Here is a 15917-nt window from a genome sequence, read left to right on the forward strand (position 1 = left end):
GACTGGGCATTGAACCAGGGACCCTTTGGTTCACAGGCTGGCATTCAATCCACTGACCTATACCAGCCAGGGTGGTACTTTAAATCTTTTAAAATCCAAACCAAACAACCCTGAAAGCAAGTCAGGGTGTTTCCTTAAAACTCTGAAGTATTCATCAGTGATACACACAGGTGCACAGACAGAAATGCTGTTCTTGTTTTTGGAATTAATTACAGCCGAAAGTAAATGCTGAAGTTTGTGCCTGTGGACCTGTTAGCGATACTCACTATCTGTACAATCTTTTAATAATGCTTCTGTGATTTTAAAGCGTAAGGAACTCCCTGGGCCCGGAAGCTTGCCTGCCACCCTCAAGCTCTCCGTTGTTCCTTGTCCTTGGACCATCAGAGCATCCATCACGGTCAGGTTGTTTCTATGCAAGAACAAGAATCACAGATTTTTCATCACTCTCGGCTTTTTGGCTAAGATCAAGTGAAGGACTACAGACTTTTCTCCTATTATATTGCATAATACTTTTTGATCTGTAATTTTGCCATGATTTTATAAATCATCATGCAGAAATTAAATACAGTAAATTTAAGAGTAAGATATGTATACTTTAAAAATTTAAAAATATTTACACAGAAGAAGAGCAAGTTTTTAATTTTTAAGTCATACATGGCACAGTAAGACACTATTTAGGTTTTTTAGCTATAAACATAATCACATAATAATGTTTCATCATGCATTGTGTGTGTGTGTCTTGAAAAAAGTAAAGAAACATTCCCAGATTTAAATATGCAAATCATATTGAAACAAATCAAGTTATTTGTTATTTGTGTTATTGAAACACAAGTAAGAACTTCCATAGAAGCGCTAAAAATTACCCCACACTTAAATCACCGACCATACCTGATGATGATTAGTGAAGACACAGTTCTGTTGTGAACTGGAGTAAACTTTACTCTGACAGACCTCTTTTCTCCAGGTTTTAAAATGAGGTTGAAGATAAAATGTCGAGAGGGGCCCTCTGTGAGTCCTGTTGAACTCTGCAGTGGGTGAGCCTTGGATCATTGGGCAACAAAGAGCAGTCATTAAATAGTCTCTGGAAAAATGGTTTTTCCTTTACCCCATCTACAGCCCAGTATTACTAGCTTCTTGAGTTGATTAAATAGGTAAAGAACTTTATCTCTCATGATTTATTAAACACTGGTTAGCTGATAAGCAGAGCTAGACAGCTAGTGTATTCACTCCCCAAATGGGCTTTATTCCCAGGACACTGAAGGGGACAGGTGTCAAAGTCTTCAGGTTTGTATTAGGCATATTTTTATACACAGATCTTTTAACTTTGAAATATAACATACAGAAAAAGACACAAACCTAAGATAAATAGCTCAATGTTTTGAAACAAAGCAAACAGCTGTATAACCAACACCCAGTAGTACCCCAGAGTCCTCTCCACCTGCCGTCACTGCTGTCCTGCTCCTTCCTCTGAGGGGTATCTGCTGAAGGGCCTTAAGGCTGCATCATATGTTTTATTTGCAAAAGTATTTCCAATTCATATTACTCTATCTTTGAATTTTATTTTGAAAGCTAAGCAGATAATTACCATTTCATAAATACCTGGTGATTTAATGTTTGAAGAATAGCTTAGTTTAATAATCAAAATATGACTTCTTGACAGCCAGTTACAGATTATTAAAAGAAAATCAAGTGGTTCCTGGATCCTGCCCTCACCTTTTTTCTATCCTCTCTAACTTGAGTCCCCACCGAGCCAACCATGGAGGGGTTCCGGTCCACTCTGCTACTTCTGCTGGCTGCCCTGGTCCTGGCCCTGGCCTCTGCAGCCCGCACAAGCCCCAGCAAGCCTCTCCAGCCCAGTGGCCTGACAGAGGCAGACATCAATGAGGAGGACGTACAGTAGGCGCTTGACTTTCCCCTGAGCTAGTACCACAAAGCGAGCAGTGATGCCTCCCACAGCCGCACCATGAGGGTGGTATGCGCCTGCAAGCAGGTTGTGGCTGGGCTGAACTACTTCTTGGATGTGGAAATTGTTTGCCAAGTCCCAGCCCAACTTGGCAAGCTGTCCCTTCCATGTCCAGCCACACCTGAGAAAGAAAGTACTCTGCTTTTTCCAGGTATACACTGTCCCTTGGTTGGACAAGACCTACATGGTGAAGTCCAGCTGCCAGGGTGCAGAGAGGATGTGTGACAGGCTGGGCCACACTGACTGCCTCTCACTTACACTCCCCAACCTAGTGGAATCTTCTCAGTGCTAGTCCCAGAAGACAAATAGAGAAGGCTTCTCGAGCATCATCTAAACAGCTAAATGGCCCTAACTTGTTTCCTTCTTTTAATTGCTTTCTAGATGCACCATCCCTGGTGCACATGTTCTGCACCTATCCTACACAGTAAAAAGTAACATCAGCTTAAAAAAATAAAGAAAAAGGAAAAGAAAATCATAGCTCACACTTAAGGATATACTGAAGGGACTTTTTTAAGTAACATTAAGTTTCAAGTTTTTGTGGGAATGGTTGGCAGTATTTGGCTGTGAGTGTCCGTGCTCTTCACGGCTCTGCTCATGTGGAAAGGAGAGGTAGTTCTGTATGACTTTTCTACTCTACTTGGCAGTTAGGGTTAGTACATATCTACCTACCTGCATTCACAGGATTCTACAAACATGACTTACAGTCAGCTGACTTAATGCAACACACTACTTCTTAACTCCTCCACTTCTGAGGTACATTTTTTTCCCTGTATCTAATATTCTTTTCCATTAATATCTAGTGGGGCAAAAGAATATTCTGACTGCTCTAAATGGTAAATAAGTTCCCCTTTAAACAAACTATTCTGGGTAACAGATGACCACATCATGTATTCCCGACAAACATTAGCTAATATAAACCTGATGACTTGGGAAATACTTTAGATGTTGTGATGCCTCAGGGATAGCATTAAGGGCCTCAAAAATCCTCCATAATTTTGTAGCGATGGTTTTCACAGAGTGACCCACTCACCCCTGGGGATCTCAGAGATCTTTTCAGGACATCCATGGTGTCAGAACAATTTCCCCAATATAGACAGACACTATCTGCCTTTTTCAGTGTGCTGACAGGCTGGTACTGGTGGCCAGCAAAAACAATGATGAGTAAATCTGCTGACCCTTTAGTACAAAGCAGGGCAGTAGTATCAAACTTCCCGAGAAGCCACCGTATTTTCACTGCATGCACATGAAGTTAACAGAAGCAATTTCTGGATTAAACAACAGTAAACATCAATCTTGTTAAGTCTCAACCCCTGGGCACATGTCTTTTTTAACACTCTGTGTGATGAAATGGGCAGTGTGCAAAAAGCACTACTGCTGCACACTGAGTATCATGTTGTCTTACAAAGCTCTCATTTGAGATGCAAACTGAACTCACTGCTTTTCTCATGGGACATCATTTACATTTGAGAAAACGACTGACAGGTAACCTATGGTTATTCAGTAGCGGGTGTTCGGTACACATTTTAATGAAAATAGAGTGCATTTGTTTCTTTAGGGGAAACGACTTAAGTATTTGCTGTCGATACAATTCTAGCATTTGAACAGATATGGAAAACAAGGTATTATACATCAAAAAGAAAACAAAAAGCAAAGTTAACATGTGTATAAAGGAAGAGTCAGGGAGGATGAAGACAGCCTCATCAGAGAAGGCTTCGCAGCTAGCAGGGCGGCAAGAACAGAATGTTTAGGGATGGATGTGCTACCTGGCAGGGCTGAATGAAGTGAACTGAGGCCAAGAGACCTCAGCAGTTTGTAGGTGGCTTTAGTTCCAAGTGCTAATTTCCTGACTGGTACATACCCTACACATTATGTCCTTATAAAATGAGTGGTTAGTGGATGCTCATCTTGACCTGTATGATAGAGAATTATTTTGTTCGTAGAACAAATCATTTTATGTACACATTTATTGATTCAAGGTATCTACTGAGTGAAAACTATACTACTGTGCTAAGGTATGAAAACAGCCAGCCGTGGGTCTGGTATTCATGGAGCTTACAATTTTATTAGAAAGTATACAAAATAAAAATTTTAATGACCAAGCACAATATTTTGAGGTTTAATAAAAATAAATTATATTAGTATATACCTCATGGTCCTGATATGTAACCTTTATTGTGGATAGGAAGCCATTATAATTAAGCACAGAATATGGATGGAGGTAAAGATGTGTGACAAGGGTGCATTTTATCTATTTGTTTAATCTGTATGCAGAACATATACGAAAAACTGGGCTAGTCTCAGAGGAAGGACTGAAAATTGGTAGAATAGCAATAACTTAAGATATCCACATGAAACCAACTTACTAACAGAAAGAAGTAATGATTAGAAACCACTTCTGATGAAAGGGAAAGAAGAAAGTGCCAAAGCAGGACTGCATTTGAACGTCAAGAAGAATGATAACTACAGAAAAAATACACAACTTAAATGTAGACAATGAATACACTGAAATACACTGAATACACTGTTAAAGATTTTGCTGGTTCAGTCATCAACTCAGATAGAGACTGCAGCCAAGAGATCAAGAGAAGACTGAGACTAGGAAGAGCAGCAAAGGAAGAATTAGGAAAGATCACCAAGAGCTGTGCGTCGTTAGAGACCAAGGCTAAGATCATGCATAACCTCATATTCCCAGTAACTATGTACAGATGTGAAAGTTGGACAGTGAAGAAGGCTCACAGGAAAAACATGAATTTATTTGAAATATGGTGTTGGAGAGCTCCATGGATCTCTCCATCTGGGACTGCCAGGAAGATGAGTAAGTGGGTCCTAGAGCAAATTAAGCCTGAAACACCACTGGAGACAAAAATGGCAAAGCTGTCCTACTTCGGGTACACAATGAGAACACAGGTTTCTTTGCAAAAGGCAGTAGTGCTGGGAAAAACAGAAGGCAGCAGGAAAAGAGGAAGAGCATATATGGGCTGGACTGACTCCATAAAGAAGCTGTCGGTGTGAATCTACAGTTGCTGAGCAGGGCTGCTAAGGCCAGGACATTGTGGACATCACTCATTCATGAAATCAAGAGTAGCTGGGGCACCTAATACACACAGATACACCTCAATACAGTATCTGAATTTCTAGCAGCCGTTATTATAAATAGTCATGTGCTTAATATTTAATGCCTACAAATAGGAAGCTTCTTCTATCCGGTGTCCCTCATGTCGACCTAAATCCAACCCATTCTGCCTGGGGTTTTACCTCTAGAACCTTTACTGACCTCTTCTTAACTCGCTCTTTGGCCAAATATAAGGGCAGGTAATAGTTTTTCTGTAACATGAGCACTGATCATATTGTAGAATTATTTCTGTGGAATAGTATAAAGTTTGAATACTTACACTGTTTCTGAAGACTTGGAATTCTAGTGTTCTTAAATCTATCTTTGCCACCTTACTCAAGTTAAACCTAAAATAAAAATATTTTTCTTTGTAAGCAGCTTCATAATTAAATGGGTTATACAGTAATTATCAAGTCTATTTTTTGTTTTCAAGTTATCTTTTGGCAGATTTGAGATCAGTATTACCAGATTAATAGCCTTCACAAATTAAGAGCTACAACTTAAGAGTTAATATTTTGTTTACTTGTTAAAAGTAAAATATTTGCAAAGTTCCACTTGCTTTCTTTATAATTTCACTTGAGGATATATTTATTGATTTTAGAGAGAGATGAAGGAAGGGAAAGAGAGAAAGAGGAAGGGGGTTGCAGAGAGAAACATCGATTGGTTGCCTCCCGTACCCTCCCCGACTGGAGTTCAGACGCAACCTAGGTATGTGCCCTGACTGGAGATCAAACCTGCAACCTTTTGGTGTATGTACAGGACAGTGTTCCAACTAACTACACCATCTGTATGAAGATGTTCAACATTACTTTTTCTTGTCTTAAACTGAAAGCTTTTCCATATGCTTAACATAACATGAATCTCTTCCCAGAACCCTCTCTCCACTTTAATTGCAGGTTCAGAATTTCTTTAAGCCAAATGTATTATCGTTATGAGCTGTAACAGAGTTTTAAATGTGTAAAGCAAAATTCAGTGATAATATAGAAACATTTTGATTACCTAAAGCAATGCTTACCTTGATATTAACTTATCTACAAAGACTGAAGGATTGGAATATAAAGCCAGGGGTATAAACTGAATATAAACAGGAACATCTGCAGGATTTTCTAAAGTAATTTCTTCTTCCTTAAATAAAGTAACCAAACAGTAAATGAAAGATTCCCGAAGTTACGAGTAAGAGCAGGTACTTCACAAACCCACTGTCACTCTGCATACTTACTGAAGAGCAGTTGGTATTAGTGAGCGGAAATTTCAAGTGCCGGGGTGAACTAAGTATAGAAGGCCAGGAGAGCTCAGCAGTGATTTTTGATAGTATATTTTTTTGAAGGTCTGTATTTATTTCAAATAAAGCACTCAATCTAGAAAAAAAATTTATTAAGTTACTGGATCAAAATGAAATATTTGAGTTTTCTGAAAACAAGAAATTCTATCAGGCTTGTGTACTTAAGTAACTTTATCTGGCTCTGGATAAACACAGGTTTATTTGCTCTAGTGCTTTACCATGCATAGAGACATGTATGAAGTTGTCTCTATTTTGGCACCAAGAGCTGCCAAAATATGTATCACTGATCACCATACTGTTTTTTTCACTGAATATGTAAAGAAAAAGACAGGCACGAAAGCATAACACATCATGGGGATCCTGAAACACCTTGCATGCCTAGTGGAAAGACCTAGACACTAAGACCAGGGTGCTAAGAACGTTTTCAGTACAACTAAGGAGAAGGCAGCACATTGCTTGGCATATGGCTTTTGCCCCTTGAAATAAAAAACAAAATCCTAACAGGCAATGAAGCTGTCAGCTGGAAGGTAATCCGTAGGAGGGTTTTGTGTAGCTATCTGGGAAGTTATCAGCAACACTCAGGACCTCATTTAAATATTTCCCTACTTATGAGTGTTTATAAACCAGCTGTTTAGAACTCGGAACATGCTTCCTAAGGAAACAATATTATAAATGGGGCCAAGGTCACTACACCCAAACAAGGAAGCCTATTTAAACCCCAAATTAAGATATTCCAATATTTGGTAAGAGCACAGGCTTTATAAGACTAGTAACAGAAACTCTCTGTAACACACACACTGATAAGGTAACACAAAGGCAGGAGCAAGGAGCATGCCCCACTCACTGTGCAACCAGGACCTAGAGGCACAGGGTAGACCAGGAGCCTGGGTCTTTAGCAATGGAATGCTGGGCACATGAAGAAGGCAGGGGTTTCATTAGGTGGAAGGAGACAAGGTTTCTTGGCGGCTCAACCTAGGGCAGCACTCTAAGTTACTCATTCGTAATAGAATGTTAAAATTTGGAGACTGCCTATACATTCGAATGTCCACTATGGAAACGTAGGGGGACCAATAAGTGTTTTAATTAGTATTCTCTTAGTTCATTACAAGTCTCTTTGTACTTACTTTAATCATTTGAAAGTAAAAATTTAACTCTGTGTTAAAATTTTGTATGGCAGATAGTTCAGATGAACAGAAACCTTCAGATTTAACTATTAGTGGTTTGAAATTTTATATTACTATAAATTGCAGTATCTTGATAATGCTGACAAATAAATTTCAAATTAGCTGAGAACAGCAGTTTTCATCAGTTGTCATATTATCATCTTCTAGTCAAATCCTCTTCTCAAGTACATGAAAAGATTACATTTCTGTACTGTCTCTGTTTTGAATACAGGTGCAATAGTGATCTGTCATTAGCATGTTTTATTACCTGCCAAAAACATGGTAAGCCCATCTGAGCTGGGCCCTGTGTACGTACCCCTAACAGTTCAGCCCTTGGAAAGGAGGTGGTTCATTTCACAATGACCAAATACACATGTCTCCTACTATGGAATGAAACTGAGACCATGTTTTCCTTCCCTTTAGCAGAGGTCACTAGGAAGTAAAAACCTTCTTATGCAAATGGATGTGTCTAAGGTGGTGTGTGTAGGATAACTGTTGTCATCCTACATAAAGACAACTTTAAATGGTTTCTTTGATCTTAAGGAAGTATTTAGAGTGATGGAGTAAAGAAAAATGGTAGTATGTATATTTTTGAGCAATATACAATTAAAATGGCAATTCAAGATGCCTCAATAATTTTCTGAAGACTAGGTACATTTTCTTAGCTATAGAAAAGTAAATAACCTAATATAAACATAATATTTAGGAACCTGTAAAGACAGTTAAAATACTTAAATAAAACAAAACCACTCACCTATGACCTGAGTTTTCCTTTATTCCCATCCATCCTTTGAACAGGCTTTGATGCAAATCCCAGTCAGCATCCCATGCATCATACTGCATGGCTACCCCAGGCTGCATTTTGGGTTCAGCTAAAACAGGGAACGTAAGTTATGACATACTAATCCATTTGCCAATTTTCCTGAAATGATTTCTACAGCCCAAGAGATAAGGATGGACTTTTAAAATAGTAGCCTTCATTAAAGAATATATTGCAGGCAGTGAGAAAATAGCAAGGTAACTTACATTTGGACAGAAAAGGCAAACCAACATAGCAATGATCCCCGCACTGCAATCCAGGATCAAAATAAATGTTTGCAATCTATAAAGAGGCACAGGAGAATCATGAATTCCAAGTCTTCCCAATAGAAGGTCACAGTAATAAAACACTCATGGATGGGAATTCTTAAATAGTATGTCAAACCTTTGATTTTTTTCCTGGCTCCAAGTCTTCCTTATTGCCCCTTAATCGTTTGTAGTAAAATCGCCCATCTTCTGACAAAGATCGTATTTGCTGTATTTTTACTTTCTGTGAGAAGGAGTTCATAATACTTAAACTTTGATGAACTATTTTCCCCTGAAGGAAGAAAACAAACAAATTCATTTGAATATGGTTGAATTTTCTTTAACTTAAGAGCCAACAGATGTCTTTCTAGGAAACCAAGGCTCAAAGGACATTTAGAATTTTCAACAGTGGCTACTTCCTAAATTCGTAAATAGAGGTCTTATCAGCGGCATGCCTCTTCCTGTGGTAGGGTACCAGATTTTAAGTAAAAAATTGTATGATTTAAATAATCCTTACTTAGAATAATGTGATAATCTTGTACTTTCTTTTCTTTGAAAACTTTTTGTTTTTATAAACTGATTCTTAGCTATTAAATAAGTCTCCAAAGTGTTCTTAGCCACTGGTCTAATATTTGGTATTAAAAGATACAAAAGTTAAGAAAAAGCACTGGAAAAAGAGATGAATGATGGTGAAGTTAAAACAAACACTCATCATCCACAGTTTAGCCAGAGTAAAATGCAGCAGAAAGACATTAGAGGGCAGGTATGCTGCTGAGATGGTAAGGACCAAAGAGCAGGAAGCAGAAGGCCTGTGCTGATTCCCAGCTTGGCCTCTAATCAACTGTGCTTGCTGGCAATTACCTAGTCTTCATGTATCTGTAATAACTATTTCTCTCATGTCTGTGTCTTGTCTTGCAGGGCTATTGTGAAGATCAAAAGAGACCGCAGATATAAAATCTCATTTTACGATATTCAAATATTAAGTATTAAACTATGAGTTATTTGAAATGTTTACTAAGTATTGTTTTCAGTTAGCTCTCCCATTCTCCACCTCATAACAGACCCTATATAGAGACTTTGGTAATTGTTAAAGACTTAATGTGTAGGTCCCCTAAAATTTATGTTGAAATTCTAGCCTCCAATGTGATGGTATTAAGAGGTTGGGCCTTTCAGAGGTGATTAGGTCTGCCAATGTAGGCAGAAACCTAATGAATGGGATCAGTGAGTGCCATTAGAAGAAGAGAGCCAGGAACTTGCCCTCCTTCTCTCCTTTTCTGGCTAAGTGATTATACAATGAGAATATGGCCATCTGCAAAACCAGGAAGAGGGCCTGCACCATACGAAGAGCCTTCTAGTGCCTTGATCTTGGACTTTCCAATTTCATGAACTGTGAGAAATAAATGTTTGTTGTTTAAGCCACCAGTCTGGCAATTTGTTATAGCAGCCCGACTAACACAGTAATATCAAATTAATTTGTAATTTCAAGCAATTATCTGGACCTGTAAGCCACCCTAAGATAGAATCTGAAAGCCTAATCTAAAGTAGTTCAAACGCAGCACCTTGTTTTCATATAGATGTTTCCTCATTTACTGCAGAATTTATGTAGTGTTTAAGGAGATCATTGAATGAAAAGGTAACTGAAGGAAGAACAGGTCCTTCTAGGTAAATAACAAATTCAAGAGTTCTGTATAATCAGTGAAAAGTGGAATGACAAGAAGATAAAGATTTTAAGTAAGACCCAACCTTAAATATGCTGTACCTTTTAATTTAAAATTTATATTTTTAAGGAGCTAAGGTTTGAATTTAAGTTTTATTACATAAAGCATTAAGATTTTTGCAATGTACTGCTCTCTTAACCCACCATGTCTCCTACCACAAAATAAAAGACACTTCCACATTTGCCCCAATGTGCCCTGAACTGATTGCATCATCTTCCTGCAAAAGGCAGCGGCATCTCCTGAATTCTGCATTTCTTTTCTCCTATTGTCCAGGCTCTAACTCTAAGTCATATTTTTGATTCCTATGTCTGCCAGCCTACCACACCTGTTTCTATTAGTCCATCAGGATAGTCAAAAACAGTTCAATCAATTCACCCGAAATGTCTCTTGTCTATGTTCTCTTCTCCATCATTTGCTCCTTCATCTAACCACCATCTACTAAGTACCTGGTATTGGGGATAAAAGATGTCTCCATCCTTGTCCTAGAGGATCTCAGAGTCTCACTGGGGATACCAATACATAGGCAATATTAACAGCACAATGTGAGGCTTGCTGTGAGACAGGAATTTCAAATCCTTTCAGGATCACATAAAACAACTAGTACTGTCTAGCAGAGTCAAGACATCTTCAGAGAGGAGATGAGAAAACTGAATCTGGAAAGATAAGAAGTTCTTTGAAGGTAGGAGAGCAGGAAGGGCATTCAAGGCAGACTAAGAGCAAAGGCTTGCAGGTATGGAAGGAATGTACTGCCTCTGCCAAATCTCCCCTACGCACTTTCAAGTGGACTCTGCCAGTGTCTCTGGGTTGGCCTCCAGGCACTCTGTTGTTACTTCTGAATGTATTTACTTCTGACAAAGAGCGAACTCTTACAGCTCAGCTCTGATGTCGTCAATTTGCTGCTCAAAAACTTTAGATTTTCATGGATTTCAATGCACTTTTTTTTTTTAGCACTATCACTCCAAAATAACATTTCATCTCTCCTCTTGCCAAACTGGTCAACTCACTCCTGCCTAAAGCTATCTTGGACTTCACTACTGTGTCTTTATTCAGGTTGTTACCTGGGCCCTGAATGCACCGTCTCACCACCCCTAATCTATCCCCACCAGAAGACATTCTTAACCAGCTCACATGGCACCTTCATCAATTAGAGGTGTATTCCTCTCATAGCATTGTATTTTACCTCTTAGAGCAATTTCTACAACCTGTTTCAAATCTCTGAATTATGGATCCATTTCCTAGTTTAGATGGAAAGCTTTTTGAGGGAAGGAACCATTTCTTATTCCTTTTTGTATCTCTTAAAGAACCTGGTACAAAGTCTTACCTTAAAATAAACTATTAACAAAGAATAACTGATTTCTCTGTTGAATTTAAGGAACACAGAGTAAAGGTAAAGAAAAAAAATGAGCAAGAAAAAGCCAGTGAATTAACTGTCTTACTGGGAAGGATGGTGGAAGGACCATATGCTTTGGAAAGCAAGTCAGCGAACCCACTGCGATCACAGCCTTCACAGGAATCGTTAGAATCTGTACAGAGGCAGACCATAAAGAAGGGTTTAAGTCCAAGACTGATCTTGACTGTTAATAGCATTATGTTTTGGGGTTAAAAAACCTCATTTTGGGACTTACATTAGCAATAACCAACTCTCCAGCAGTATTAAAATCACCCATGGAAACTGTTTAACCTGACCAATGTACTCCATAAATGCACTTAAATACAATAAATTTCCATGTACTTCTCAGTGACTCATTGAAAACATGGTAAATAAGACCAAACAATGGGGAGTAAAGAATAGATTTTTTTCATAATACGTTATTTTGTAGATTATTACAATTTAAAAAGTCAAATTGTACTCCTAAAACAATGTATGAAAATCCAGTATTTTTCAGTTATATATTTTTTGTGTATATAATTAACCCAACCTAACATAAAAAATGAGTTGATTCTTAATTCACTCATTTGTGACTCACAAAGATACTTCTCTAAGATATTTTTTCCTAATTTTTATTTTCATCCATGTTAACAAAAACTTCTTACCCATGAAATATACTTATTTCTGACTGATAAACATGAATTCTATAGATTTAATTTAATATTCTCCCAACAAATCATTTATTATTAAATAATCAACTGTTTATTCTGAATTAGTTTTTTTTCATGTGTGGCTGTACGTGCTGGAAAGAGGCAGGAGAACAAGGGTAGTAATACGATGAACTGCAGTGCAAAACTTCCCAAAGAGCTCTTCAATATTAAATTAAAATATTTAGGTTTGGCAGAAATACATACATTCAAAATCTCACTGACAGCAACATGCCAAATGCCACAGAGGTTTTACAAAGCTCAATGACCATTTTGTCTCTGACTTAGGACTCATGCGATTTCCTGATTGTATCTTCCCTTTCAGAAATGTTACATGAAAGATAGCTACAATTACAGAAAAGAATCAGAGATATCTCACTCATTAATTTCAGACAGGGTCTCCGCAACGCTATAACCACTGGTAAGCAGGGTTCTAACAGAGCAATTCAAAATGTGCCCAAAGCACTTTTTACTTTTTAAAAGATTTTTGGTTAAGAGGTTTGGGTTTTATCAGAGACCAATATTCTGTAAACTAGTCTCAAAAACTCAGACTAGACCTTTCTTTTTTTTTTTTTTTTTAAAAAAGATACTATTTATTTATTTTTAGAGAGAGAGAAAGGGAGGGAGAAAGAGAGGAAGAGAAACGTTATGCGCGCGGGAAACACTGACCCGCTGCCTCTTGCACACGCTCTCACCGGGTAACTGGGCCACAACTCAGGCATGTGCCCTGACTGGGAATCAAACTAGTGAAGTTTTTGCTTCGTGGGACTGATGCCCAAACAATGGAGCCACAACTGAGCCACACCGGTTGGGGCAAAAGCTCAGTTTTTAAGGTATGAAACAGGTAAACTGTAACTTTGTGAGTAAACTTAGTTCTGTTTCTATAAAAACAAACAAACAAAAAAACTGAATTATTCAGAAAACACCCATACAGTCCTTACCTCATAGTCTGTTGTGATCTGTATGGCTCCATCATGAATCCCTTCCAGTTTTTTTGCAGTAAGTCTGACTTTGAACACTGCAAAACAGCCTGAAGCCAGTATCACCTGTATGTAGCAGAAATGAGGATCATTCACTAGCCTGCTAGTTCAAGTTCTACTACAATAGAAAAGAAGGCTATAGTGATAAACTGACTTCTGAACACTAACATATACAAGGATGACACCAAGTTACCATATCATCATGTACAAATATCTCAAAACAATGCCCATCCCTGGCTGTTTATCTACACTTATTCCATGTGCCACCGAGAAAACTGGCTCCTTGAGGAACAGAGTCCCAGCTGCCAAGGTAGGTCAGGGTATGGTCCTCAGGCACCACCCATGTACCGCCATGGACAAAGAGGATGAGGACGGGAGCAGAGGACACAGCCTTCCACCAACCCTTCGGCCACATTAGGGTACAACTACATACAAAGTATATACTACTTGGTTCTGCTTCAAGTTCTGAATTTAACTTGGTCACGTTAATAATCATGTCGTCAGAGCAAATGGGGTTGGGTTACATGGAAACATCAAATATCATGGAAAGGAAGAGTTAAGCAATACAGATTAGAAAGAAGAATGGGGACCTTATTTGTTTTCTCAAACTATTTGCTGATGTTTCTGGCACATAATCTTTACGACTGTGAAATTTCCCAAAAAACCCATGAAATTCACTTTGTGAAGTTGTGTCTTAGATTTTACTAGTTGTATTTTATTTAGAATTCACATTTACATCAAAGTAACAAATGTCGATAGACCAAACATACGCACTTTCCCCTTTTTAGAAGCATTTTTGTGTTGGTTTTTTGGTAATTCTAATGCTTCCATCATGATTCTGTAACTACCCAAGTCAGAACACAGGCCTGAGGAACACAGACTTGTTCGCAACATGTGTTTCATAAGGAACAGAATGCGAACTCAATTCATACGTGTGGCTTTTTAGAAAACAGCTGGAAGTTTACAAACTTTACAAAATCACTTGTGGAGTTTCTGTTTTGAAGTTCTCCTTATCACAACTTCCTACTTCCATGACAATGATCTCATCTTTCTGTCCCTTGCTTTTATATTTACAGTTTTATTAAGAATGAATTCTAAAACCCTAAATTGTCAAACAGACTTTATGTTGTTGAATGGATCTCTCAAATTTAAAGTGTATGTTATACGTGCTATTTCCTGCTAGGAAATGATCCAGATTTCTAAAATTATTTATAATGTCTTATTAGGAAACAATATGATTCAACCATCTGGGACTAGACACACATATGATTTTACTCTAACTTTATTGTTGGAAGGAACACATTATGGCTGGCCTCATTATTATTTTTGCAGGATTTTATTTGTATTAAAAATAAAATTTTAGCTGGAGTGACAATTATTACTTCTCATGAGTATATCTATTTTTTGTTTTAAAAAGAGGCTTTATTTCTGAATCAAATTTAAAACAATAAATTATTAAAATGTAAATACCTATAAATCTACCATTATTTAGAAATATGTAATTATGCAGTTTGAATCTTACATAGATACAATTATAATACATTATTCAGTACTTTCTTACGTTTCCATAAATCCTTTTCCAGGTTTCTATACACTATCATATTTACAACTTTTTATTTGCTTTAATAGTCAATCATAAAATCATGATTTTCTTTAGGCGCTTGGCTATGTCCCGTTACTTGGAATCATTAATAATACTATTATAAACACCTTCATTCTTACAGCTTTTGGCTCTTAAGTTGCTTCCATGTAAAGAGTTCCTAGGAGTGGTATATACTGCTAAACTCTCCTCCAAAAAACTATTTTGGGGGATCCTTCCAGTGTAAACTGTTTCTAAATCAGTTTTTATAACCTATGGCATTCCACAGAAGTGTATCTGTCATCAATTTCTGCATTAGGACATCTGCTTTTCCTTTGTAAAGCTGCTGCAAGAAGTTCTACCCTAACCTACAGAGGAGGTAAGTTATGGTCCTTTTCCTGAGAGGGGATTCTAATTCTGTTCTGAGTAGCTGTGAACTCCCAGTTCCTTTCTCAGCAGTGGGGAGGGGAAAGACTGATACTATATTCACTTTCTCTTGCTTCGTGCTTTTATAACCAGCTTTCCATATTTACAAGACAGAAAAAAGTGTACGCTCAGGGATTAAACAGTGTTCACCTCACTGAACTTTTCTAATCAGTTCAGAAAATTGGCCAGAAATACTACTGTGTAATTGAAGACACTTTCTCCTCTTGTGCAGGGTTATAGCTTTTGCCCAGTAAATTCAATGAACACAGGGTTAATTTAGTACCAATGTGCCCTGTAATGACACTTGTACGCATTATAAAAGGATAATTTAAATTCTGCTTGTTATAGAACTTCTTATGACAAGGTAGAACTTAATGCCTTTGAGTTTAAAGTAAAACTTATCATAAAGGGAGGGGTTTGAAGCAGATGACCTGCAGGGCCCTTTCAGCACCAAACAACCACTGCTACTACGAACTCCACAAAAACACGACCTGAAGTGTGTGACAGGGCAACGGCCTTTTACTCGGTGTCTGGACACGCGTCTATGTTTAAG

The 15917-nt window shown here is 37.9% G+C and overlaps 1 protein-coding gene across 1 annotated transcript in view; it reads right to left on the reverse strand.

Annotated features, from left to right (window-relative positions):
* TMEM131 (transmembrane protein 131) overlaps positions 1-15917 on the reverse strand; it is a 220076-nt gene that overhangs the window by 44907 nt on the left and 159252 nt on the right. The window contains exons 18-27 of the mRNA XM_053925284.2: positions 13321-13425; positions 11740-11826; positions 8725-8877; positions 8547-8622; positions 8275-8392; positions 6295-6433; positions 6091-6200; positions 5356-5422; positions 889-1040; positions 267-409 (exon numbers count right to left, since the gene is read on the reverse strand). Of these exons, the coding sequence (XP_053781259.1) occupies positions 267-409; positions 889-1040; positions 5356-5422; positions 6091-6200; positions 6295-6433; positions 8275-8392; positions 8547-8622; positions 8725-8877; positions 11740-11826; positions 13321-13425 (1150 nt within the window). The remainder of the gene's footprint in view (positions 1-266; positions 410-888; positions 1041-5355; positions 5423-6090; positions 6201-6294; positions 6434-8274; positions 8393-8546; positions 8623-8724; positions 8878-11739; positions 11827-13320; positions 13426-15917) is intronic.

This window comes from Desmodus rotundus, chromosome 5 (genome assembly GCF_022682495.2).
Source record: "Desmodus rotundus isolate HL8 chromosome 5, HLdesRot8A.1, whole genome shotgun sequence".
Taxonomy (NCBI): domain Eukaryota; kingdom Metazoa; phylum Chordata; class Mammalia; order Chiroptera; family Phyllostomidae; genus Desmodus; species Desmodus rotundus.